This window comes from Fringilla coelebs (genome assembly GCF_963513975.1).
Source record: "Fringilla coelebs genome assembly, chromosome: 4".
NCBI classification, from domain to species: Eukaryota; Metazoa; Chordata; class Aves; order Passeriformes; family Fringillidae; genus Fringilla; species Fringilla coelebs.
Window position 1 is genome coordinate 40,200,849 of NC_140032.1, and position 26,285 is coordinate 40,227,133.

The 26,285-nt window shown below is 34.0% G+C and overlaps 1 protein-coding gene across 3 annotated transcripts in view; it reads left to right on the forward strand.

The window, feature by feature from the left end:
• Window positions 1-26,285, forward strand: part of FSTL5 (follistatin like 5) — a gene marked incomplete at both ends in the record, with an annotated part of 244,126 nt that overhangs the window by 124,967 nt on the left and 92,874 nt on the right. For all 3 annotated transcript variants that reach the window (XM_084204181.1, XM_084204182.1, XM_084204183.1), the window contains one exon: window positions 2,728-2,848. In XM_084204181.1, the coding sequence (XP_084060307.1) occupies window positions 2,728-2,848 (121 nt within the window). The remainder of the gene's footprint in view (window positions 1-2,727; window positions 2,849-26,285) is intronic.

Consider the following 26,285-nt stretch of genomic DNA (forward strand, 5'->3'; position numbering starts at 1 on the left):
TTGTGCAGAAAATCCCAATCAGGCTTTAGCCTTTATACTTTATTTCTAGGTTGTGACTTGCTAAAAATTTTATTATTTTCTTCTGCCTCACTAACAAATCATCATTTAGTTTAACTAAGGAGTAGACAGCCTGGGTTTAAAGAATTGGCTTAAGGAACAGTTTCCTTGTATTTTACTCTTCTCCATGGACAGAAATTAATAAATTAATTGAATTTAAAATTTAAGGTGCGTTGTTGGATCATCTGTGAAACACAAGTGTGATTGCATGTTGGTGTATTATACACATGGAATTTTATTCTATTTATCCTACACTTTTAAGTAAAGTAATTTCTTGCAAAAGACTTCTGGAAGGAAGTGTGCAACTTTAATTTTTCAGGCAGTCATAATGGCTTTTCTGGAGTCTCATATAGCTTGTACCTTCATATCACAGTTGATCTACGCTTCAAGTTGCCACAGAAACAAGTGATTTTTCAAAATCCAAACCCCCCCCACATCCTGAGTTGTACCTGGTTCTGAGTGGTATCTCATGATAGAATATTTGTCTCCCTCCCCTTCAAAAGGAAAAGCCAACCAACAGTCCTGAAGTTCTGTGAAGGTTAATTTTTCTTCTGATCACAGAGTTGATCTGATCCACAGATCCCATTGGAAAATTGGGAGATGACTAGATCCTGCCCAAGAGAATTCAGGCTGGAACAGCTCTTATAGCAGGATAGATATTTAAGATTAATTATCATATGAAATCCCTTCTGTATCTTCTAAAATCTATCCTTGCAGACTCACAGGTTGGAGGGTTTATCAACAGTGAGCATATTTTCCAAAGAACTCCAAGTATATCACCAGCATAAAAATGTCTGTACAAAACCAAGCATTGAATATTTTATCTGTAATCAAAATGATAGGTTTATTGTAGAAAAAAAATAAGTAATTGCCAGGATGATAACATGTACCTGTCTGTAGTATCATTATTTGAAATAGTAGAATCATTCTATCTAATATTTTTTAATTAGTTTTTTTAAACAATATGTTGCTTTTTATTTATACTTGGTTAATTTGAACAGATAACAGATTTCAGTTTGAAGAATGGAAGCTGAGAACATTAATTTTAAATTTAAAATGTGGTACTAAAAAGCCAGGTGTTTTGGGGATTTAAAAAAGGTTTTCTTCAAACTTAGGTGTAATGTTTCATCTTTATTTGTACAATTGAAGATAGTGAAAGCAAGCATTTAAAACAATGAAACAATGAGAGTATTCATGGCCTTGAAATTTCAGTGCTTGCTAAAGTTTCCAGTATACACCATTACATATTTAGTTCTTCTTGTGTAACTGTAATGGGTTTAGAGTTACTAATTTTCCCAGACTACACTTTTGTCCTTTATGTACCAGCTGCAAGATCTATACAATTTCGTATTTTCTTAATTCACTTTAATGTGAGCTCAATAAAAAGGCTTTTAAAGGATGGGAAGTAGTTAGCACTAATATTCATGTAGCATGGTATGTATTTTTAATTGATAATAGCAAAAGCTGGTTTTGTAGTGATTTTTCTTATCTTTGTAAATGGTTTTCATACTCTCTAATGTACTAAAAAGGTGATTATCCTTTATAATGCCTTTATATTATTATGTAGGAGATGACTTCTAGTAGCATAAAATGTTTGTGTCGTTTCCTCTAATGCTCTTGTTATTCCCTGTTATCCTTTTAGGTATTTTGTGTTTACATGAATAGTAACTGGACAAATTCCTTTGCAGAACAACAACAAAAGCCCCTGTATCCCTTGTTTTTCAGAAGATATTCTCTGTTGTTACAAATATAAAAATTGTTTTGCAATTATCATAGGAGACTGAAAAAGCGTTGGAAGAGTAATTATTTTACCTAGAAATTAGCTGCAGTTAACTTTTTTTTTCAGTGCTTAACATAAAACTGTAAACTGTGCAATATTGCAATGAAAAGTTGCATTAGTTTTGGCTCTTTCCGTTATGAGGTAGCACTTCTAATACATGCCCCATTTAATATGACAATTCTAAATTCCTCAGCTGGAATCTAAGTAGATGTCTATGACATACGCAGACCTAAAACAAAATGGTGCATATATTAAAGAATGTTTCTCTGGGATAAGTTCATCAGAGTTAAACATCTAACAGCTATTAATTTTGATCTGTTTACAAATTGTATGTGTCCCCACTGAGAAACAAGAGCCTTTTCAGGTCAGCTACTTATATAACAGGTTTTGGTAAGGTAATAGGCTTGCCAAAAGCTTGTAAGAACTTGATACAATTAGGAGGGTAGTAAGAGTTTATATTAGCTATTCTTGGAAATGTCTGCATTTGGTTTCTGTAGGTTAGAAATTAGAGGAAAAGGACATTATGCCATTTATATTTGGGAAATTAATATTTTAGGTATATTTGATTGTTTCCTAATCCCCATTCCTGTACATATAAAGGAAAATCAACTTTAAAATTCCCAGTGTCTTTATAGTGCTTCAGTCTGTCTCCATTATATGCTGTGTATAGTCTAAAAAACTTTTCAGAGAGTCTGTCCTAAAGGTATTAACTTTAAAAAGTGTAATAAATAATTACGAAGTAGCTGAAAATCCCTGACTTTACACAGCTGCAGTTCATTGCCCCACAGCAACCTTAAAATGATCTATTAAATGATTATTAGAAACAATTAATTATAGCAGAGAACTCAAAGAGCTCAAATGTAATTTCATGGTTATAATTTTCTTGTCAGGTAATAAAACGGGATGAGCTTGGCAAGGAACCGTCTGACTGCTCTGTGTTCGATTTGCTGAAATATGATGATTATAACAGTGACAAGCACCTAGATCTAGAAGAGTTCTACAGAGCTTTTCGTAAGTACCAAGACTAGCCTCTTCCTGGAGTCTTACTTTCTCTTTCTTTCTCTGTTTTTCTGAATGGTGGCTTTCGATTTTTGAAGCATGAAATGTTTGGATGCTGTACTTAAATTAGTGCAATTTATTAGTCACGAAACAGCAGAAAATTTTTTTAGCAGAAATCAATGATACCCAGTAGCTTCCTGATTTGTGAAGGAGTTTGGTAATGGAGAATTCATGGATAATCTTTCTTGATGCCAACATGCATGGATAAGTCTGTGTTGCGTGCAAGTGGCGAGTAGTGTGGTCAAGGCATAATCGATGGAACCGAAATACCTCCCCACATTTTGTTTATGAGTGCTGAAAAGAGCATTTCTGACAAACCCAGCAACAAATGTAACACTTCTCTTAGGTGCCTTTTGGCCTCACAGGACTCAGAAGGAGATAAAGATTCGTGGTGTAGTTTTGCAAGGTATTTGTTCTCTGGAAGCCAAAGGGGTCTCAGGACAAACCTGTGTAGTACAAACAAACAACTTGACCAAATCACTGGGTTAGCAGACAGAAAAAAGATGTTAACAGCTTCTGTACAGTAATATCCTTATGTTTTGTTATATCCAGATAAGAACTGATGATTTTTCACTCTTGTCTACCTCAAATTCAAGGTTCAATTTTAAAATCTGACCTTGGTTTAAAAGCTGTTGCTCCAAACTCAGTAACATGGCAGCACAGAAGATGAAGTTTGTCCTAAATTCTTTTTATAATTACTTATAATATGTTGATTAGTCCATTAATGTATCTTTCTTTTGAGTAATTACAGACTGTTGCTTTAGTCTTTTTGTAGTTTATCTTTGGGCAGATGAGCACTCAGCTGCTTCAGGTGATGTCAAATTAAAAAGGGATAAAAAACTGCTTAGCTTTAAACTATAAAGTAGTGAGTTGATATTAGAAAAACAAAATAGATGCATGGAAGACAAAAAGAATAAACATGAAATGAATCAGGACAGACTGCCTGAATGTATCTTAGTTTCTACAATTGAATTAGATTTTTATTTCTCTTAATGTCTTTCAGAAAGTGGATTTTGTGATGCAGCTTAGCTGAACAAATTACTTACTGCTTCTAAAAATAACTTGATCCTGCTTCCTGAGGTTATCTGACTGGCTTTCTTGCAGTGTCCTAACAGTCACAGTCTCTCCTCTGAGTCACTTACTAAGTCAGCAGAAAAATATTCACCCTCCACATGCCACCCCAATCCTGTTGTGTGACCTGAATTGATTAAGTGAAGGGTCAGACCATAACTCATGCAAAAGAAGTGTGAGCAGAGCCAAAAAATAAGGTGGAGGAAGAAAATGGGAGCTATTAGGGCATTGTGATGGTGAGGTCAATTAATTCATCTGCAGCAGCAAAACACTAGGAAATTTCTTAATTTCTTTTTTAATGGTTGTCATACAAGTTTGGCTTACAAAAATGTACAGAATTATATAGCATGTAGAAAAATACACAATAACTGAGATTATATGGTTAGGTTTTGTACTTCTAGATCGTGATTAAGTGCATAGATGTAGAAATTTATATAGAAGCCTTTATCATATACAGCAATCCAAGAAGGTTAAAGACATGTTTAAAGCATTAGCATGATTTTTACAAACATTGTATTAATGAAAGGATAACATTGTTCTTCGAAATAAGACTTTGATGTGTCTCTGAGGGACTATTTTGTATAGTTGTAAAACTCCAGACATAATAATAGCTTTTTGTTATGTATTTTTAATGGACTTTTGAATAATGAAAATAATTTCCATATGGTATGTTAAGCATTGCCTTTATATGGATGTTAATGAAAACTTTAGATTATATAAGATTAGGAATCATTTAGGTTTCTTTGTTGCAGTAGAGTAGTGGAGAAGACCCTATTTAAAATTAAAAGGCTATCTTGGAAGATGATTTCTAGAGTAAGATTCATTCTTTTATGTCATTAACAAAACTTAGATGTATTCATTGCATATTGAAAAATAAAACCTAAAACCAGCTGCTACTTCATTGTTTGGTGTGTTCCCAGAAAGCCAAAGAAATGTGACAAAGTATTAGGCTCTGTAATGACGATAAAATACTCTTGAAATAAATTTGAGGATTCACTGTAGTTCGATTTTATCTTAATGTAGTTCATTTTATCTTAAGAGAGTTTGAATTCATTTAGTTTGACCTATCTCACCAGCATTAACAAAAATTATATAACGCTATAAAAGTATACTAAGCTAAGCAAAACCAAAACCAATTGAGTGTGGCGCCTGGTCACTTGACTGGAGCTCTTATGGCTAAGCAAGATGACACAAAGCTGAAACCAAGCTCTCCACACAAGCCATGCCAACCCAAGGTAAAGCAAATGTGACAGCCCCTCTCCAGAGGCTCGCGTTGTTTGCCAATGGCAAAGCTGGTGAGATGTTACTAGTGATGTCAAGTCTGGATTTACCAGGATAAAGAGAATTAATATAGACATGGAACCAGATCCATGTAGGAAAATGTACACAAGAAGCATCACAACACATCTTACACACACTATTCCACAAAAACTAGGCATCAGTTAAGCATCCACCTACAAAATAATTATGCATTTTAATTTCTTCAATGAAGTGACATAGAAAGGTTGCAAATATTTATTCCAAATAAAAATAAACCTTTTTTTCCCCTCAGGATTTCTTTTAAGTACTAAATACTTTTGAGTTTTACTCGAATACTGTATTTTATTATACAGTAATGATTTATTCTTTTTCTTATTATGCTACATTGTAATTATATGTTGTAACTTTAAAATTATCCCATTAAAATTATCCCAATATAGCAAAGATAATTTTTCACCAGCTCGGACACTTTCAAACATCTTGAGCAAATAGAAAGCAAAACAGGAACCTTTTTTTCCCAAATTATTTTCATAACTATCTCATGAATGAAAGATTATAACTGAGTAATGGTATTTACAGGGGATTGTCTTCTAAAACATGATAGTGTTATTTGTGATTTGGAGGCATTTAAAAGACTTAGCCATTAATTCAAATAAAAAAGTTCTTCTAGAATTTTTTGACCTCTTGCTCGGTCCCATCAATTGAACTTGACAGTGTGTTTTTCATGGTTTTTTTCCATTCCTTTATATCTATTGTTATAATGTACATATGGAACCTAATCTCAGTTTATTACCTGCTATTCCCAGTGGAATTGCCTCCATCCCTAATTTTAATGAAGGGGTAGATTTGAGAAATGTCAAGTTCTCATTGAAGTTTGCACAACTGCTAGAATATGTGTTACTGACTTTTATTCACTCCAAATGGCAGTGAAGAAAATTTGGCTTTGCGATGAAGGAGAAATTGACCCTATTCAAAGCTTCCCCACAGAATTCAAAGGAGTTGTTTGTTTGTTTGTTTGTTTGTTTTATTTGTGTAAAAGAAATTGGAGTAATATGAACACAGAAATGCTAAGGCAAGGTGGTAGAGGTTGGGCAGGGCGTTTGGGGTCACAGCGCCACAGTTTTTATGCATGGCAATACCCCAAGGGTTCTTTTCAAGCCAGTTTGTACTAGCACTGCTAAAATATAATTGTAAAATAGTTAATAAATATCCTTTAAGCCTTATTTGAATTAGATCAACATTAAAGAGGTCTCATTTTCTAAATATATTGTCCATCAACATTTTCTATTGGGCATAGAAGAACTTTTGAGAAAGCTGGAGAAGATGTGAGAAAAGGCATAAGAGAAATTTGTGTCCTCAGCCTTGGCCTAAAAAGGGGATAGTGATATCAAGCATACTACTAGTCTGCACTTTTCCAGCTGTGATTTCAAATAGTATTTAAAAACACTGAGGTATGCTTTTGAACACAGATAGGATTAAAAATCATATTCATTGTGGTGTTGAACAAACTGCTCCATTAAAGTAGTTTCTTTTTAAAGATTTAGGCAATTGCATTTTATTTAAATAGGAATGCCAATCTTTGGAATTAATTATCAGTCTTCTTTCATTAGCATTTGCAGGTAGGACTTTTTTTATTGGCATACTTAATTAGAAATTTTCCTCACAAATACCAGCAATCCTATTTTTAACTCCAGCAGTAGAAAAGGAACAACCTTAAGGGCAAAGATGAGCCATAGGCTGTTTTAAAGGTATTAATATGCACATAATTCTATATCTATACATACATACATATACATGCTTGCTTGTATTCTGTGATTTACTTTCAACAGTCTCATTTTATCTGACAAAATGGATACACATTAGACTGGACAGCCAAATGTAAATAACTATGTGCAGTGGAATAAAAAAAATCCCTTTCACCTTTCACAAGGTCAGATGCTGAGACAGTAACAAACAAGGAATATATCTCAGCCTTGAGCATTTCTGCCAAGCTTCACAGAATGTTGCAGACAGATGAAGATGCTTACTGGCTTCTGTAAAGTTTTACCTGTGATTTTCTCCCATAGGCTGTTTTCATGGGGGGGGGGGGAGTAAATTGTAGTGCTGTAGCATCTATCTCCTAAGTATTTGTCTGCTGTATTCCATAACAGTTTAACTAAATCAATAGTGTGTGCAGAGAGGAACCTGAAAAATTACTTCCTCTAACATAGATAGATAAAGCAGAAAGTTTAGCTCTAGTTGGATTTTTAGAGCTTGGGACTGAAGGAATCAGCTGATTCAGCCATCCACTGCTTTGGCCACGTCATGTAAAATTGGATCCTAAAAGTGATCCAATTCCATCTTAGTGTTTTGTTTGCTCTTCTGCATTCCTTCCTCATCCAGTCTCAAGCTAAAGGATGTTTTATCAGCAAACAGTTTTGTAGATGGGGAACGATATATGTAACGTTTTCTGAAAGGACAGGCAAAATCCTAAAGTAAAGGAGCTGAACAAAAGCTAAAAGAGTTGTGGAATACAGTTTATATGTTCAGTAATGTAAATCTCAACCAGTGTGCTTCCTTTATTTTTCAAAGGTTTTCTTTCTTTGGTTAATGTCTCCTGTGGTATCATGATAATTTTGTGTTTGCTGTAAATATTGTCTCCTTTTGTTTCTTTTGTTTTTCTTCTAGTGTTCTTTTCTAAGATAAATAATCTTACTTGTTTTCTGCCCATATAAATAAAATTTCAAAGCAGATACTTCAAGTGGCCTTCATGGTGGGCTGTAAAATCTCAAGGCATAGCAGAAGGAAATAAATAGTAATAAATTATTCTGTTTGATCACTCAGCAGATGTATATGTAGGCATTTGTCTTTGTAATTTCAGTAGAAAGAATTACACTAACTTAGACATTTATGAATAAAACTGATTTAATACAATTAATATAAACCCCAAATTTATTTTACATAATTGAACTAAGAGCTCTATGTATCAATTGACACTCTGCATAAAATGAAGGGAAAAAAAGCACTGTCTCTCAGAATTGATTCCTATTGTTACTGTTCTTGATGTTGTCTAATGCTCAAGAAAAGGGGCCACAGGAGGGCTTTGGGCACTGAGGACTTGACTGTAAAAAATACCCCATGACATATGAGAAAGTGTGAGAATTTTCTAAGCAGAACCAAATATGACTAATTGTCATTCTTCAATGAACCGTGCTTTTTAGTGTTGCTGGAATTACTTGTGCTTTCAGGCATCACCCAACACTGTTAACAATATCTAATCTGTTGTGCAGCATTATTATTGAGGATCTGTATGTTGCTGCTGTACCTCCTAATGCTGTATATATTTAAAAGGACTCACAGTTTTGAAATGACATTTAAGTCACAGGTACCAAATTTGGGTTTCAGGCACTCCTTGTGGCTGAAGTATTGGTATGAAGGGATTTATATAGCTCCAGTAATAACAGATATTATGGAGATTTTTGATCTGGTCCAAAATTACAGAACTTGCTTTGGGCTCACCTTTTAAGAGAAACTTTGAGGTCAGTGACTTTTATGACTGTCCAAATCAGTACTTTGTTTTGTCTTGAATCATGAGTAAAGGAAGCAACCAGAAGTTCCTATAAGTGGTCATTATGAACACATATGCTTAATTATTTTATTCTCTCAGTTCTGAAAAAGTATTCTAAAACATGACTGCTTTCATTATAATAGCTCTACTTTTACTTTAAGTTGTCAAATGCAATAATTACAGTTGCATGTTCAGAAATTGTTTTTTTGAAATGTGAATCATCTGAATCATCTGAATGTTTCTGAAGCAAAATAGATAAGAATTAAAAAACAAACAACCCTACAAAACAATCTAAATTTTAAAAAGGCCTAGACTGAATTACTCAATGAAGCAAATGAGACTTCCCACTGGATTCCTTAAGTTATCTTGAAGTCCACGAAGGCTAATTTAAAAAAACCTTATGTAATTTATATTTCAAGTTAATTCAATATGAGGTCTCAAATATTGTATTTACTGTGTAATCTGAGTCAGAGCTTTATGGCTGTGATGAGTCTTCAACAGTAAAACATGTTAACATATAGGAGAGAAAACATTTTCTGAGGGAGGAAGAGGTATTATTCTGTCTCCTGCTACCATTAATTCCTTTTCAGCAACAACTTGAGTGTATTAGATTGTTCCAGGGGGTGCTGTATTTCACCACTAGCCTCTGAAAACACCAGTAAACATCATACTGAGCAGGAGCTATTGGACTTCATGATAATTTTTTTTTTGCTCAATCTGATCTATCTCTCAAATTCTTACCTGTGCTATAAGTATTTTCAATCTAGAGAATCTCAGCTGGAAGAAAATACACCCTCTTTTATTAGTGGGCTGAATGTTAAACTGATCTTTAGAAACAAGAAAATATCTAAGGTTTTAAATATTGTTTCATGGATTGAAGAAGTGTGCCTGAAATTTCTCACATGCCACTAAGTCAAGCCACTTTGATGCCAGCTAATTTTTCTCCATGTTTTGGGGGAATCAGGTAACATATTTATGGCCACCATAGGTTTGCATGAGTAAATAAAACAAATATTTCACAGGCTCTTTGGGCATCACACCCAAGAAACCAGGAGATGTTGTTTATGACCCTTGAGCTCTGCTGATCTCTAATCCTATCAGTGCATTTACCTGGGAGCCTTTGCCTGCTTTGGTGATGTAAGTTACTAGAGATAGCAGCATGAAATACCGGATTGCAGAGGATGAGGACTGGAGCAAAACACCTGAGTTACAGTAGCTTTGTTTCAGCCCAGGGGACTGGTGGAGACTGACTTGCATGGCATTTGTCACTGGATCAACATGCCAGAGACTGAAGTCTTTCATGTCTTTCAATGAGCTTATTCTGGACAATGACTCAAAATGGTGGGGGAAAAGTAAATCCCAAACAATTACTCATATTTGGCTATGGTTAGCAAAGTACCTCAGTAATTCATCTGCTGCTCATTGCTCAGGAATCAGTTATCTGTGGTGAGGTATAATATTGTTGCTAATATTTTTGCTATGTTGTGAATTATGGGAATATTTTACTATCTGCAGAGCAGTGTACCTGTGGGTTTAGGCTATGCCTGATGTTCCAACATCCACAAAAGCCTTTATGTAGATGTTCTAAGGAAATTTCAAGGAAAATTTAAAATAATAATTGATAATTAGTTTCCTTTATTGACTATTTTAAAGGAAGCTCTCTTTCTTCTTAACTGTGGGTGAAGTGGAAAGAAAGATGCTATCAGAACATAAGAAGTAATGACTGGGCAGTAAAGGAGACAATCACCAGCTATTCCACAAGCAAGAACATTAAGTATCTCTACTTCAAGGCAGAATTACTCATCTGGAACTATCATGAATATTAATAGATCATAAAGTATTATTTAGTAGGAAAGCCATTTGATTAATCTATTCATTGTTTTGCTATTTTTGCCTACTGGTGCTTTTTAAATATCAAGCACTAATGTTCATTTTAGAGCAGTGTTGCTTAGTAATTTTATTCAGAACTTTTTTGGTGTTTTTTTTTTCCTTTTGGTTTGTTGATTTATTGTTTGGAGTATTTTTTTTAGGTTTTTGTTTGGTTTTGTTGGTGGTGATTTGGGGCTTTTTTAGTGAGGTTTGGTTCAGGTTTCTAGTAACTCTTGTACTCTGCTTTCTTTGCTTGTTCTCACATTTGAGTGAATAAAAATTTTAAAAAATCATTAGAGGAATGTCGAAGGTTTTTTGTAATTCCTTAGACATCTGGATTTCTTAAGAAGATCTGACATTTCCACTGTAAAAGAAAATCCGCAGGCATAGTTTTGTACCAGATTTTATAAAAGTTCTTTAAAAATTCTGTAAATAGAGTTAATAGAAAAATAATAACTCAAATTTTGCAAAACTTGAGAGTTTTCCTCACTAGACCTTAGAGAAAAGTGTATTACAATGCTCTGTGAAGTTTTTTGTTGAATACTCTCAAATATCCATTGCATACAATAAGGAGAAATTACCTCAAAATATTTGCATTGCAAAGAAATATTTTGGAGAAGAAACCCTTCTAGTTCCCTTTATTTTTTGTGGTGGATTAGGTTCCAGTAAAGTTTCCTTATTTCAGGAAATTTCATTCCTAACTTAATTTCTCAAAATAATAGGACAGTTAAAAGTTTTATTGCAGTATTTCTCCATAGCTTTTGAGTTTGGTATATTTTTTTCTCTTTAATATAGTGATTCTATAGTGTAAGGGTTTTTTTATGTTGTATGCTTTTGCAGTTTCTAACTATCCTAGTACATATGTATTTTTGGCTAACTGAAGTATTCAGTGAAGAAAAGATTTTATTAAATATGTCAAAGAAAATTTGGATAAAATAATTTTCGATATTAAAATTATCTATATATTACATTTTAAATTAAAAAAAAATTGATCTTGGCATCCCAAAAGCATTTGAAAATACATTAACTTCAAAAAAATACATTAAGGTTTGGGTGTTTTTTAAGGCAGAATATTGTTCTTTAACACATGTATTATTATTATTGGTCTACTTTGCAACAGTTGCTAGTAAATATATTAGAAAATGGTAATTGTTTAAGTACATTTGCAAAGTGCTTGGATAAAAGGATTCCATCACGATAAATTGTTATTTTTGATTAGTACTTAGCTTCATTTTCTGAAGTTATGTATTGAACGAAGGAAAATATGATATAATATACATGTTGTTATTTTAACTCAGGAAATTAGGATTAATTCAATCCAGTAGTTACAGAACTACTTTGTATTTTTGGAGATATACAGTAAAAGCTCTTTATTTTATTCTGTTGGTTTTTAAAATTTTGTTTCAATAAATCTTAATTTCTTGTCATCCAGCATTTGCCTGGTTAGTACAGCACAGATCTCTAAGTGTTTGTAAGTAGCTTCCAGTATACTGTCACTCCTAAGAATATTTGTATGTGTCTAGAGTTAAGGAGTGTGATTTTAAGCTGCTAAAACTCAGTATAAATATTGACAACTGTATGGGTAGGACTGAAAGAATATCAACTACTCCAGTTAAAGCTATTTTAGTGGTCTGTGATACTGTAAACTGTGAGACTAATTGCTTCTCATCACTCCTGGCTTTCCATATCTTCAGAAATAAACATCTCATAATTGCATATAGTATTGTTTATGTCTTCTTTAAAGAATTACATGTGAGCTGAATTCAGTAGGAATATTTATGCATGTATGGGTTGCATATATTTGATAAAATTGTCCATCATGGAATAGATGAAATTGTCTGACTCCACTCCCTGTGGTGACTGCAGCCCTTATTTAGCTGGATGAATATTATCTGAGATGTATAGATGTGACACTTAGTGACATGGTTTAGTCTGGACTCCTCAGTGCTGGATAAAAATTGGAAATTATGATTTTATATGTCTTTTCTAATCTAAATTATTCTCTCATACTATCTACAGCTTAAAAACGTCTTTGCAATTTTCCCAATGTATTATGGATGCTGTTGGATATTAAAAAAGCCCAGTCTTCTCCCCAACCCCCAACAAGAAAACCTGAACATTTTCCACCAAAGGAAATGAGGAAACAGGTTAACAAAATATCCCTGTGCCTCTATTATATACAGAATTAAATTGTCAGTAGATTCTCAAGCTGGTTTTCTAAACACATCATGCTCACAGAGTGTCAAATCTTATCTTAAGTAGGTTAGCAAGTGATTTATATGGAAATGCAATTTTGACTGTAGTAAAAAAGAAGGTGTCATACAAAGGCTATGAAGCAGAGGTTTACATAGTGCAATATTGTGTCAAAAGAGATCTTAAAAAAATAGTGAAAGCCTAGAGGAGAGTAAAACCACATAAGCCTTCTTTATGTAGTTATTTAGTGTAAGAATTGGGAACCTGGTTGTGTAAGATTGGTAGGGATCCAACAAGTAATCTGTTTGTCACTGTGTCACGTATAAATATTGCAAGAAAGGGTAATTTAAAAAAAATTTGTTTCTCATTATGATTATAATTCTTCCCAACTAAGACATGTGGTAGAGATATATTTCTTGGAGAGAATTTTATTAATGTTTTAAAACTTCCTTAGTAGTCTATTTAAGAAATATTCGATGCTAAACAAAGATTAATGTTGTGTTCCTGCTCATGAATTGTTGAGTTAATGTCTATTTTAAGTAACAACATACACATTTTAACTTTTTGAGTTTGAACAAATGTATATCTACTGCAGTATCTTCATTGTAAGAATGCCTATGGAAGATTACTAAAGAAGAAAAAGTATATAAGTTTCTTCTAAAATATTTTCTCTTTTTTTGATATTTTTTTTCCTCACAGGCTGCATCTCTTTAATAGCTCCTGGTGGATGCCTCACTCATATTGCTTTTTTGGACCCATGTGGAACTAACATCTACAATTTTCTCTTTCAGAGACACAATGAAATGTGTCCTAGATATAAGTGTTATCTTTTTTTTCTTTATTTTGTGCACCTCCTATTTAGCTTATTAAGTTGTGTATGATAAGAAACCATAAACAATTGTTCCATGTTTTTCTCTGAAACAGTTTTGTTGTGTTCGGGTTTTTTTCATGCAGTTCCTTAAGACATATCTTTTTAGCCATCTCTTTTCCATTCTGAAATTCCCCAGTCATTTAATAGCTGCTTGTATGGAAAACCTCCCACATCTTCAGTCATTCTTGTTGTGTTTCTCTGTTCTTTTTCAATTTTTTATGAAATTTTTTTTTTTTTTTGAGAGGGAGGGACATAAAGCAAACAGTCAGGTTGCTCAGGCAACAGTGCCATAGGATATTTTTTTCTTGAGTACTGGTCTTTACCTTATAATTCCTTTTATTGTCATATTTCCAGGAATGAGTAGATGTTTTCATAAAACTGCAAAGTGTACTCTAAAGCCTGTGTACTCAATACCTGAGAAATGCTAACTAGTTGAGAGCCTATCATTCTGTAAACAACATTTGACACTTTTTAAATTTCCTTCATGCGATACTTTCCGTAATGAATTAAGTATATTGAATTTGGCATTCCAGTATCATAGGTAAGATCTTAAAGCAAATCAGCTTTTATGTTTACTACCTAAACTGACCAATAAGCTGTTCTCAAGACATTCTGTCCCAGAAAAATTTATCACTTCATTTTCTTTCCACTTCTCCTGGATGGTGTTGAGCAATGTGAGTTTGAGTGGAGGTCCAGGTGCAACTCCACTGGTGACTTTTCTTCATAAGACACCTGCCAACAGATTTCAACATTTGGTGTCTGAGAAGGGGCAGAAAATACTGTCAGTAGGACTGTAAGATACAGGACTGAAGTGCTAAGATCACAGCTTAATCCCATCTGTCTTTAGGTGGTGCTTAACCTTTGTGCTGATTGCCTTAGATGCATCGCCCATTGCCTGCTTTGATCTTGGGGAAACATACCAGATATATTCTGAGAGCAGAATATCCACAGTCCTTGTTCTGAGAAGATGTCACTGAGCTCAACAAGAAGTCTTGGTCCTTTGCACAAACATCTGGTCTCAAGAGGAGTAGAACTCTCCTCAGGGAATAACAGAAATGAGAAGGCTCTGTACAGTCAGGTAACAGAGCCTACCTTGAGTTCTTCTTGCTTTCGTTTTCCCCTCTAAATGTAAATAGGCACTTCAGCCAGCTGATGGATTTTTCAGAATCTCTTTCATACTAAAACAGCTTTCATTTATTCTTGTTTCTGTGTTAAAGATTTCTGTGAGGAGCTGCTTCATAACTCTAGTCTGATGATTTCAGGGAAGTATTGAATAACTGTTGCATGGACCCCTTCTTTTCATGTGGTAATATAGTAGTTCTGCTATGCTTTAGGCTTTCTAACCACATTCACAGTTCAGCTAATTTAATCCTGAATTACTATTTTAGAATACTGGCTTCTCCTTCTCCTGACAGAACTGGATGAGGAGATGGTTTTTACAAAATTTGGTTATTATAAAATTCAGGAAAGGTTCAGAGATCTAAAATGTTTAGAAATTCTATTACTATTCTGGGAAAAAGCCTTGAAATTTGAAAGTGAAATGAAGGTACACAATAAATAAAATTGGCAAATTATTACATTTATAAACTGAGAGCTTCATGCATAAAACTGTGAATTACCAGGGCTGTCAACTCTCCTCTTAAAATTCCCATTCCATTATTGATTAGTTCCAGAAATACTTCATAGATTGAAGCATTTTAAGTGTTTCATTTTAGGCAACAGCAAATGTGCAGTATTGGTGTTCATCATCTGTATTTGCAATAAACAGGAGCATTAAATTTGGATCTATACTAGTAAAATTACTTGAAAATATTTATGCTAACTCCAAGCATTTAGATAAAATGGTTTTACTTGAACTAGTCGTGTGCAAATACAATAAGCATACAGAAATTGATTTTTGCATAAACTCCTGTTTTTCTTTAGACAAATTCAGCAACAAATTCTACAATAAATAAGGTCAGAACCAATTATCACTCTTAGTTCAATGAATTAACACTTCCGTGTTCTCAGGATAAGAAAGCTGTGTTTAACACCCAGCTTCCTTTTCTGTGAAATTTCATTTCAATAGAAAACCAGAAAACATTATAAGGAGTAATGGACTAGATGTCTTTTTAATTATGTCTTATTCCTAATGCACATTACTGACTGTTCTTACCCAAATACCATTTTTCTTAAGTTATTACCATATATACTTTTGCAATATAAAGTAAAAGTATAGCTTTTAACAAAATTTGTTCTGTGCCTTTATGTTTGGATATTTTAACTTGTTCATCATTATGAATTTATTGCAGAAGGATGGTTTATATTTGCAGATGTTTTGAGATTTATTTTAACTATTCAATTGTTAATCTGAAAAACAAAATAAGAAAGCATTCACTGATCACATTTACCTTAAGGTACTGTCAAACTTCTACAATAATGGAATTTTTGTATATGAAGCAAATTTTTTTGGGTTTGCAAAGAGAGTGCATTTGATAATATTTGAGGAATTATGTCCTTTGCTTTCCTATGCTTTAATAGATCCCATAGAAACAAGGAATGGCAAAACCTTATTGCTTTTTGGATAATGTATAGGTCAAGCACTGAATATTTATGCTGCAAGCTAATGAAGAATAGTTGAGTTATCTTTAAACCAACTACTTTAGATAAAACAGTTGAATGCAAAACATAGTATGAATGATCTAATCCACAGCAATCTCCAGCAGGAAATGTGACTTATTCTAACTAAACAAGACACTTTGGATATCTTTACACTCCACCGTGGACCCACTTTGAGCATTTGACTAGTTAGTTTTTCTGAGGTCATGTGTTACTCACTGAGACACCATAAATTTCAAATTATTTCTTTGACAGCAACTAGAAAGTAGGTAAATGATGATAGCACCGGTGGGAAAAGTTGCTGAAGAGACAAATCACACGAGGAGGCAGTTTGATACAGTGATGGATAGAGTGAAAGAAATTTGCTAAACAAAAAGAGGTAGAAGAGGCTGTAGATGACAACCCCTCCCTCAGAACCCGAATCTGAAAGGCATGATCCTTGTTCATTTCTCTTTGCCAACACCAAACAACTGGGGAGTCCCTGGCAGAAATAGTTAACGATGCTTGTTGAAAGACAAGAGGCTGTGGCAGCTCTCAGGCCTCCAGTTACTCAGATCAGTTTGGAGATTTGTATACTCTGGAGATTTAAATCCATGTAAGCTGGGCTTTCACTAGTGCTAGATGGTGGGATTTTTACTGATATCCTCCTTTTATTATAATTTATAATTCAAGTGTTTAAGATATTAAAAAAAGTTTGTCTCTACTTGACTTTTTGTTACTGCATTATGAAATTTTAATTATCTTTGCTCATATGCCTTGGTGTTCTGTCTCATTTGATGAAGAGAATGGAGAATGAATCATAAGTGCAAAAATAGCTTTTGTAGGTTAAAATTTCTGTGTCTTTTATTATTAGTGCTGAACAGTGTTTAGTGAACAAGACATAATTAAAATAAGAAAAGAGTGAAAACTAATGGTAAACAAATGTGTGTTTTTAAGTGGAAAAATTGCCTTTACTTTTGAGTCAAATCTCTGAACTAGTGCAATGCATCAGACTAATAGTTTATTCAGTTTAGATTAATTTTTTAGCTGGACATGATTGCATATTCCTCATGTTCAGGATGAAGGATGCATGTGCAGAGGTTCTGGGTAGTCTCAGATGAAACTGGAGTAAACTGAAGCAGTGCTTTGAGCAAATGAAATGGTATCCAGATAAAGAACAGTATCATGCTGTGAAGCTGGGCTGTTGAACACTTGGACAGTTTTACCTTCCTCTGGCTCCCTTCCCATGCCTCTACTGTGCATTGTCACTGTTCCTGCTCCCTGGACTCACACTGGGACGTGAAGTCATGCTGGCAGAGTTTGTAAAACATGTAGCTGTCCCTTCAAAGCTCTTGATGAAGACTTGAGGGATGCTGTTAAGAGCTTTTCAGAAATCCTTCTGGGCTCCACAGACTGGATCACCTTTGCCTTTTGCAACCCCAACCACTAGTATTAATAATTCAGATTTTTCACAGACTGCATCAGAACGGGATTATTGAAGTACAGAACATGTCAGAGGGGAATTTCAGGCATTTGTCCAAACTCCTTTATTCACGTTCCACTTGTGGTCTACCTGAATCCTTGTCTGCAAAACTGATTTCTAGCCAGCTGAATCCCTGTATTTTTACACAGACTTACTCTGTCCCGAGTGTAAGACTTTTCATTTGTCTTGGTAGAATTTCACAGTTTTTCAGCCCATTCCTTCTGTTTATGAAGTTCCCTCTGAAGGACAATCTTGTAGAAGTCTGCTTCCTGATCCTCTGAATTTTGTGACAGCTGCAAGATTTCTGAGGGTCCATTTTGTCCTGTCAGCCAAATCACTAATGGAAACATTAAACAATATTGAAACCACTTGTTGTAAGCTGACCTTTAGTCTGTGAAATGCTGACCTTTTGAGCCTGAAGGCATGGTAAGATACTTGCAGTTCACTCATGCTATCCACACCTCCCTAAGTGGGGTTCAGCTGTGCTCTGAGTGAGTGAATCAAAGCCTGGCTAGAGTAAATGATGTTCACTACTCTTGTATTAACCATATTGCTCATCATTTCATAGTAGAAACCAGTTCAAGCTTAAATTCATGGGTACAGTCTGCCAAGTGTTCCCCACACAAAGCTGAATAGATACAGCTTTTTCACATCTCTAGGAAGTCCTCTAATGTCAACCCCAGTCTGTCTTTATAGGCTGCAAATTTGCTAACATTGTATTTTAAATTTTTTTATAAAATTATAGTTCATTTTTTAGCAGTCTCTGTATCTGAATTTGCCATCACAACAGGGTGCCTAATTTAAATGGATTTATTCAGAGTTCAAAAATTACTATGTAGTTTTGTCATATAGCACCATTCATGAATACTTATGTGTGCAACTGTTTTAATGAAAAATATTATTTTCAACTTTATGGCATTCTTTTTTTTTTTGTCATTGCTAATTTCCAGTACTGGGTGAACCTTGTGCTAGTGATGTGCTAAACATTTGCAATTCATCTTATAATGAATCATAATTGGCTTTATTCCTCATTAGAATTCCTGTGAGGATTTAGAAAATGTAGTGTATAATCCTCCCTTATGTTCATTGGTATTATAAACCTCTTGTGCATGCTCCACACCGAAATGTCTTTGTTTGAAAGTGGTCAGTCATCATGGTTTATTATTTGTGTCTTAAAGTTTTAAAGACTTTTTAAAGAAAAGTCCTATCAGTGGTGGTCGATGAATACAGCTGATAATAAAACGTCAGTGTGAGGTGTCCTTTAGAGTTGAATTTGTCCTGAAGGTGGGAGTGTTTGTTTCATTCTTGGCTTTTTTCAACATCACCTTTTAACCCTATTATTGTTTACCTAGAACTATATTTACTACATGAAGTTCACTTATATCTCGTTCATGTAGAACGTAAGGGCAAAGTCACAAATGTCTCATTTGTGAAGGTTAAGAAAAGAGAGTCTGTTGTCAGTGGTTTATGCTTGCTAATCAGCAGCTTTCACAACAGCTGGAGCTTTGTATGCTCCTGGAAATTGAAAGCTGTTGAAAGTATCCAAAGTAGAAACTGAATATAATCTACTATTAAAAATTGTCCTTAATATCAGGTATTTTGTTCATAAATTGTTTTGCTCATCCATCCCAGATTTAGATCAAAAGTGAGATTAAGGATAGACAAACTGATTTGTAGTGACTGAATTTTTGGCAGAATTTTAGCTTATATTTTTGCTTATATTTTTGGCAGAATTTTTGCTTATATTTTAGCTTGTGGAGAAGATCTGGTCTTTTGTCTGCTAGATGAGTAACAGGGGACCTAGGGAAAACCTCTCTCTTCCTGAAAGATAGGGGCTTAGAAAACAAATGCAAATGGTGATGTCCAGTGAAGTTGGGGAAAAGTGAAAGGACATGTGCAAGCTGAGGTGAACTTCTTAGTAGACAACAAACAGTTAGATGGGAGTTGTGTAATAGTTGAAACAAGCTACATATTTTGGTGTAAGCAGCCCAAGAAAATGAGTAGAATCAACTTTAGGAAACCAAAGAAACTGACACTTGGACTGAGTGTAGATCTTGAACTCCATGTTAAAAAATATGTTACAGTTTGCAGGGATGGAAGTGTCTGTGGAAATCAAGATGACTGAAATGTAGTTTTTATTATAAAGAAGCTTCCCATTTTTTTTTTTTAATACACATTCTGATTCAATTTTCTAAATTTTGTATAGAACTTTCAAGAGTTTTTTAATTTTCCTAGTCCTATTTCATCTTAGAAAATCCTGCCTTTATTTCATATATTTCATATATATTTCATTTTATTATGAAGTTATTAATAAGTAAACTTGCTATATGTATGAGAAGATAGACATATACCAGAACTTCATCCTTTAGCTTTGTGCTTAAATGTTTGGATTAAATGTGTAGTTATCATAATTACTACTATTATTTTCCTCTGACAGCAGTGGTTTAATCTCTTTTGATAAAAAAGGTGTACATTTTTCAGATTTAAAACATAGTAATCAATATTATTTTCATTGATTTGAACAACTCAAGAGTTTTTAATTTAGGAGTCATAATGAATTAATATCTGAGATCTACATTTTTTTAGATTTTTTTTTTCTTTACAAGAAAAAAAGGTAGTCATTTTGGTAATTTGATTTGGGATATATTTTCTTTGGGTTGGCTAGGTTTTCTTGTAGCATAAAAACATGATGACAGGATTTTATTTTCCTTCTTCTTCATTGAAAAATATTCCCTCCTTCCCAAATTAAGGTATTCCACTGCTTTTATCTAAAGAATTGTTGTGTTCTTCAGTTAACAGGCCAGGTAATGCTTGTCTATATTCCATTTCTTCCGGGGTAGTTTTCTCTCCTGACTCATTATGCTAGTGACACCTCTGTAAACTGCCTCTGGCCTGGCAATTTTGTATTGATGGGTGCTAAAACAATATTATCACTATATGCTTGTCTGGTGTTTCCTTCCTCGTGCTATTGACCACTATCTGTTACAGGATACTTTTGTTCTGACCACATGGATTTATTTATCTGATTAGGGTGGCTTTATCATAAAGCTGTGTCACTGCAATAGATCATGGACTGTGCTTCTAGAGCTGTGGATTCTTCTTGATGTTCCAAATTCAGACTACATATGGAGCTTAGACTGCAAACTTCAATCTTGTGTGTTGTGTGTCTCATTGTGCTTGTGTCCCAGCCTTGTGTGTATATCCCATTCCAACACATCCTCTTTCCTTTTCTCATTTGTCTGCAATCATTCTTTGTGAAAAGTGTTATCAAGAAGAAGCATTTTTCCATATCAGGAAGATGTTGAATAGGAATTTTTATTTTTCAGAAGATGTATCTTCCCATATCTGAAGCCTGATGTGATGGCTCAGCACCATAAGTCCAGATTTTGAGGGATTGTCAAGAAAAGAGTGATCTGCAGTAGGGGGAAGTTGAGACTAAGTTTGATTTTCTAAAACTTTGTGAAAACTTTATTTTAAAGTTTAAATCTACATCTGCAATATGCATTGGCATGTTCTGTGAATGACTGAAAAGATAAACTGTGAAACTGTGCAGTCTTGGATGGGATGGTGGGAAAGCTCATATTTCAGCTAAGGAAGTGTTCCAGAGATGACAGGACTTGACACTGTAGACAGCTGAATGCTGTTCCAGGTTTTGTCAAAAAGCTATACAGGAAAATCTGAAATGAGTGATCTAATAAGTGGTTTCTAGAATTTTTGTTTTATAAAGGTCCTAAAGTCATGATGATACATGGTGACCAGGAGCATAGAAGATGAATTTTACAGGATATACATGGAGAGGCATAATTGCAAATATTGTTATGTATTTTATACACCTATGGAAAAGTCTAAATAGTTTCTAGTATCAATTTATATTGGCTAACATTTATATTTGTGATTGGTGTTTTGAAAAGAATTTTTTTCCTTATCTTGGAACAAACTGAAAATTCAGTAGCAACAGAAGACGATCTGGTTAATATACTTAAATTTAATTGTGTATGTTCCTCCTATTCTGACAGCAAGTTATACTCTGGTAGTATCTTCTAAAGGGTGTATTGCTGCTTCGATTAAGATTTAAATCTGAACATAATACCTGAGATAAATTGTTGGGTGAAAAATAAAGTGCTCACTGTCATGTTTTCCCTGTTGTCCAGACTAGCATGCTTACTAGAACACTGGAGCTCCCATACAGGAGGAGATGTGCATTTGGGAACAGACACATCTTGCCCACAATTCAGGCAGGAAGTGGTAAGGGTGCATACCTGCAAACTCTAATGGGTTAGCACACTGAGTGGCAGAGCTGTGAAGCCTCCCCCAGTGATGAAGCCAAGTCAGTTCCAGATGTGATAAAAGCCAGCTGATGCTCACTGCAGTATCTAGAGCTATTGCATAAATAGTGCATCTGAATCTATTTAAGAAGGGACTAGAAGATCTAACAGGATCAGTGGATGTAAATAGCAGAGTAAAAAACAAAAGGAGAAGTAGGGCTGAGGAGAAATAAAAGATGAGAATAAGAAGAGATGAAATGAAGGTGTGGGGGGAGGGAAAGAAAGAAGCACAGACTATTCTAAATGCATCTGACATTCTGTATAGCTGGAAAAGTAGCTAGAAGAAAAAGCAAAGATTTATAAACAGTTTTTAAATGAAAATAAATCAGAGAAGTTGCCAAAACAGTGATTTTAGTTATAGCAATCTCGTGAGGTTGTGTACATATACAAATAGGTGTGTTTATTGATTTGCAGGTAAACACTAAGGTCATTGGCTGTCAACCTCCTGGTTTTCTTTCTGTGAAGTATCATTTTAATCTGTCCTTTCCTTTTTTACCTGAAGAGAGATGTTTTTTGAAGCTATTAGTGAAAAACAATCTTTTTGTCTTTTGAATGGAACAGATGACATGAAATGATAAGTATTTTTTAAATATTTCTGTGGGGAGAAATATTCTGGTTTTAAGAGTTTTATCCACCGTGATGAATTCCACTTTAGTTGGGCTATTTAGAAGCCTTGCTTAGGCTGCTCACAGCTGCAAGTACTTCCCAATTTTGGAAATCTGTAGCTTGATCTGGCCTCATTGCATTTCTTCCTCACTATTCTGTCAAGTCTTTGTTACCACTCATTACATATTCTGGTACATCAGAGGAACATTCAGTGTTCTTTTCAGCAGAATGATCTCTTTGTAGTACTTGTTTCTGTCTACATCATTCCAAAACTGAAACATAAGATACTAAATTTATAAATTATCCAAAACTCAAATGAATAAATGCAATGGTATGAATAATTTTTTTGAAACAAACTAAACCACACTGATACTTAACTGAAGGAACATAAGTAAGAAAATAAGGAGAATAAAGACCTTTTCCTGGACATTTTTTTCCCTTACTAGCTAAATATAATCATAATTTCAAGACAGTGATATCTGTGCAATCACATATCTGCCTATCATGCAAGATCAATGGCACACCTGGCTTAGGGTTTAAAGTTAATGAATGCATTTACAGTGACTGTAGAAAGTTGTCATTTTTTTTTTTACTTTTTTCCATCTGATTAGTCACAATAGTAGTCAGCAAATCCAGAAGAAAAATTGTTAAAATGTGTTTTAAAATACACATTTTTGGTGAAGACATTTTCTAGTGCACAGAAATATGTCCCAGAGGAGTTGGTGAAATGCACAGAAACTGACAGCATGCACAGAAGTATCAAATTGAAGCTTTTCAGAAACTTGGTCATGTGCACAAGTTAGTGTTGATGTGATGTTATCAGCAAAACTCCAGAGGTGTTTTGGAAATGGTGCATTACATTTGGCAAAAATGAGCATTTCTCCTTCTCAAAAAGAAAAAGGATATGTCATGTTAGTAATGAAATGGAAATTTTTATTCAACCCAAGTAGCTTTCAGAATTTTTTCAATTAGTATCTTTTTTATATACCTTTCTCACTCTCTTCTGCATTTTTTCCCCTCTTTTGAACATCTTAAATACCTTTCTCATCACCATTGCAAAGACTCAACACAGCAATTTTGGAAGATTTGAAGTTCAGCTTTGTGCACCTAAAAATACTAACTTCAGAAAATTAAGCATTGAGATGCCCCAAAAAGTGCTGAGACTAAATTTAACATCCTATCCATGTTACATCAATACCTGAAATGCTTTCTGCTGTTATTATTTTTTTAAACTGACACAGTCCAATTCTGCAATGGTTGTTATTAAAAATACACTAGCATAGCATGAATTATTTTTCTATTTTAAAAGAAAATATCTGAAAGTCAAACACAGGCAGTATTTTTTAGTGACAATGTCAGTGTTGTTGTGGAGAATCATTCTCCATATTCTGAACAAAGACAAATTCTTTGTTGAATTTACAAGCGATATAAGTGTAAAGTGTTGAACACTAAATGAGAAAATTTGTTGCAAGTCCATGAGGTTTTTAAATTCTAATATATCTCATTTGAAGTACACATGCTAATACTGCTCTATGATCCACTAAATTTTTGTTTCTGCTTTACTTTTGCACAGGTCAATTTTAGCATATGCACTCCCCTTATCTTAAAATTTTAAACAAATGCCTTTTTTTAAATAAATTTTTTTAAAAGTAGCTATTGCTGCACAAACAACTGTGTTTAAGAAAATGTGTTAGAAAACCTTGAAATGCTGTGGATACACAGCCATTATTCATGTGTGTCTAGAGATATGATCATCACTGTCGATGTGATATCGCATATCAGGACAGGTATGATTGGAATTTGTATTTTGGCATATTTTCTTAAACAGTAATGTACCATTTTATTTGAGAGAATTTATCATATTTTCTGGACTGCTGTGGTTTCTGTTATTTTGTAAATATTTTTATGTACAAGTATTTTAACTATATCTAAAGTGTAGCCTTTAAAATTGGGTCTAAGTCTGAAAATGGGAATAGGTTAACTGAAAATTATTACTTCATTTACTCAGAGATTCTTTTCTAAACATAATTTATAATTAACTTTTGCAGCAACTTTATAGGCAAGAAATATATTGTTGTCTAAGTTGGAATATTGCATCTATAAAAGCTGCAAGTTTATATACACATAAACCTAGGATACCACATCTGACTACTTTCAGATCAGCAGTTCCAGTAACACACATCAAATCGAATTTTAACCCGTCACAATAGCTTTGAAATTTCCCTTAGGATTCGCTGAATGGTGCATGAAATCAGTTACAGAGCATACTGAGAGGATATGTTAAGGTTGGGCAGGCAGTTTCAGTCCAGTGAGATGATAGTAGAGACAGGAGGGAGAGAGACTTAATATTTGCCACTTCGTTTACTGTCTCTTCAAGAGACTGAAATGCATAAAAGCTGGAATTCCATTCTTCTTCATGAGGAGAAAGAACTAGTCTGTCAATCAGGATATGCAAAGTTTGGGTTGTTTTGCTTATGCTTAATAAATGGCCTGTGAGAAGCAGGCTCTCAGTATTATGGGGATAGATTGCTGATTTCCCTTGCAATGGAAGACATTGAAGCTGTACAGATCAGCAGTTGACTTTCTTGGCCTGGTTTTTCCCTTAGGCTTCCAAAGTTCTCATAACAATTGAATTCAACTTCACAGGGTTCTCAAAACAACATAGTCTGTAGGGGAGACCCTTTATCCACATTGTTGTAAATCCTCAACAATTGCTGTAGTGGTACTTTTCAAAACATGCTCAGTATTCCTGTAATACAGATAAAGAATATAAGGCAGGAACTAATACATATGAATTTTGTGCACATTTGTGCAAAACACAGGGTCTTGAGGAGGAGTTTGAGTTAATGGGCAAAAATTAAATCACTTAAAGTAAGAATTAAATGTAAAACACACGTATAATGAGCTCAGAATTTTTGTTTTAGCTTAATCAGTTTATGAATTTGAAATTCACAAAAGGTGATAATTGCTGATTTTAATAAGGATTGCCATTATTAATATTTTTTTTAAAGTTAAAATGCATAATGTGTGAACAAAGATATTCAGAGGAAATACTATTAAAATCAATTAAAATTATCAGGAGGGTAAAATTATTTTCAAGAGATAACACACACTGATTATTAATTCAACTGCATTGCAGTTGCTTTACTTGTTTCATTAAAAATGTTAAATTGCCTCAAATTATGTTCACTTAATTTACGAAATGAACTAACAGTTAAAGCTTTCTTTCTGTAAAGGAAACTTAGAAATCCCATTTCCTGTGTGATTTCCATGTAGAATTAAGAAATGTGCCTTAAAACTATAAAAACAATTGTACTGGTCCTAGGTCCAGCCAGGTCAATGCTTTGTTTCAACCATGAACTTGAGTTTATGTTTAGAGAAGTGTAAAAATAATACCATTATCATTTCTCCCAAGTGTTTCTGTGATCAGCACATGTAATCCTCTGGAATCTATAACCACCTTTGGAAAAGATTTTTTTTTTTCAGATATACTACTGTCCTTCATTTTGAGCCTGGCCTCTCAGTTATTTTGATGACTTTCCAGTGTTATAAGAAACAATAAGCCATTGTGCTGTCATGGAAATGCT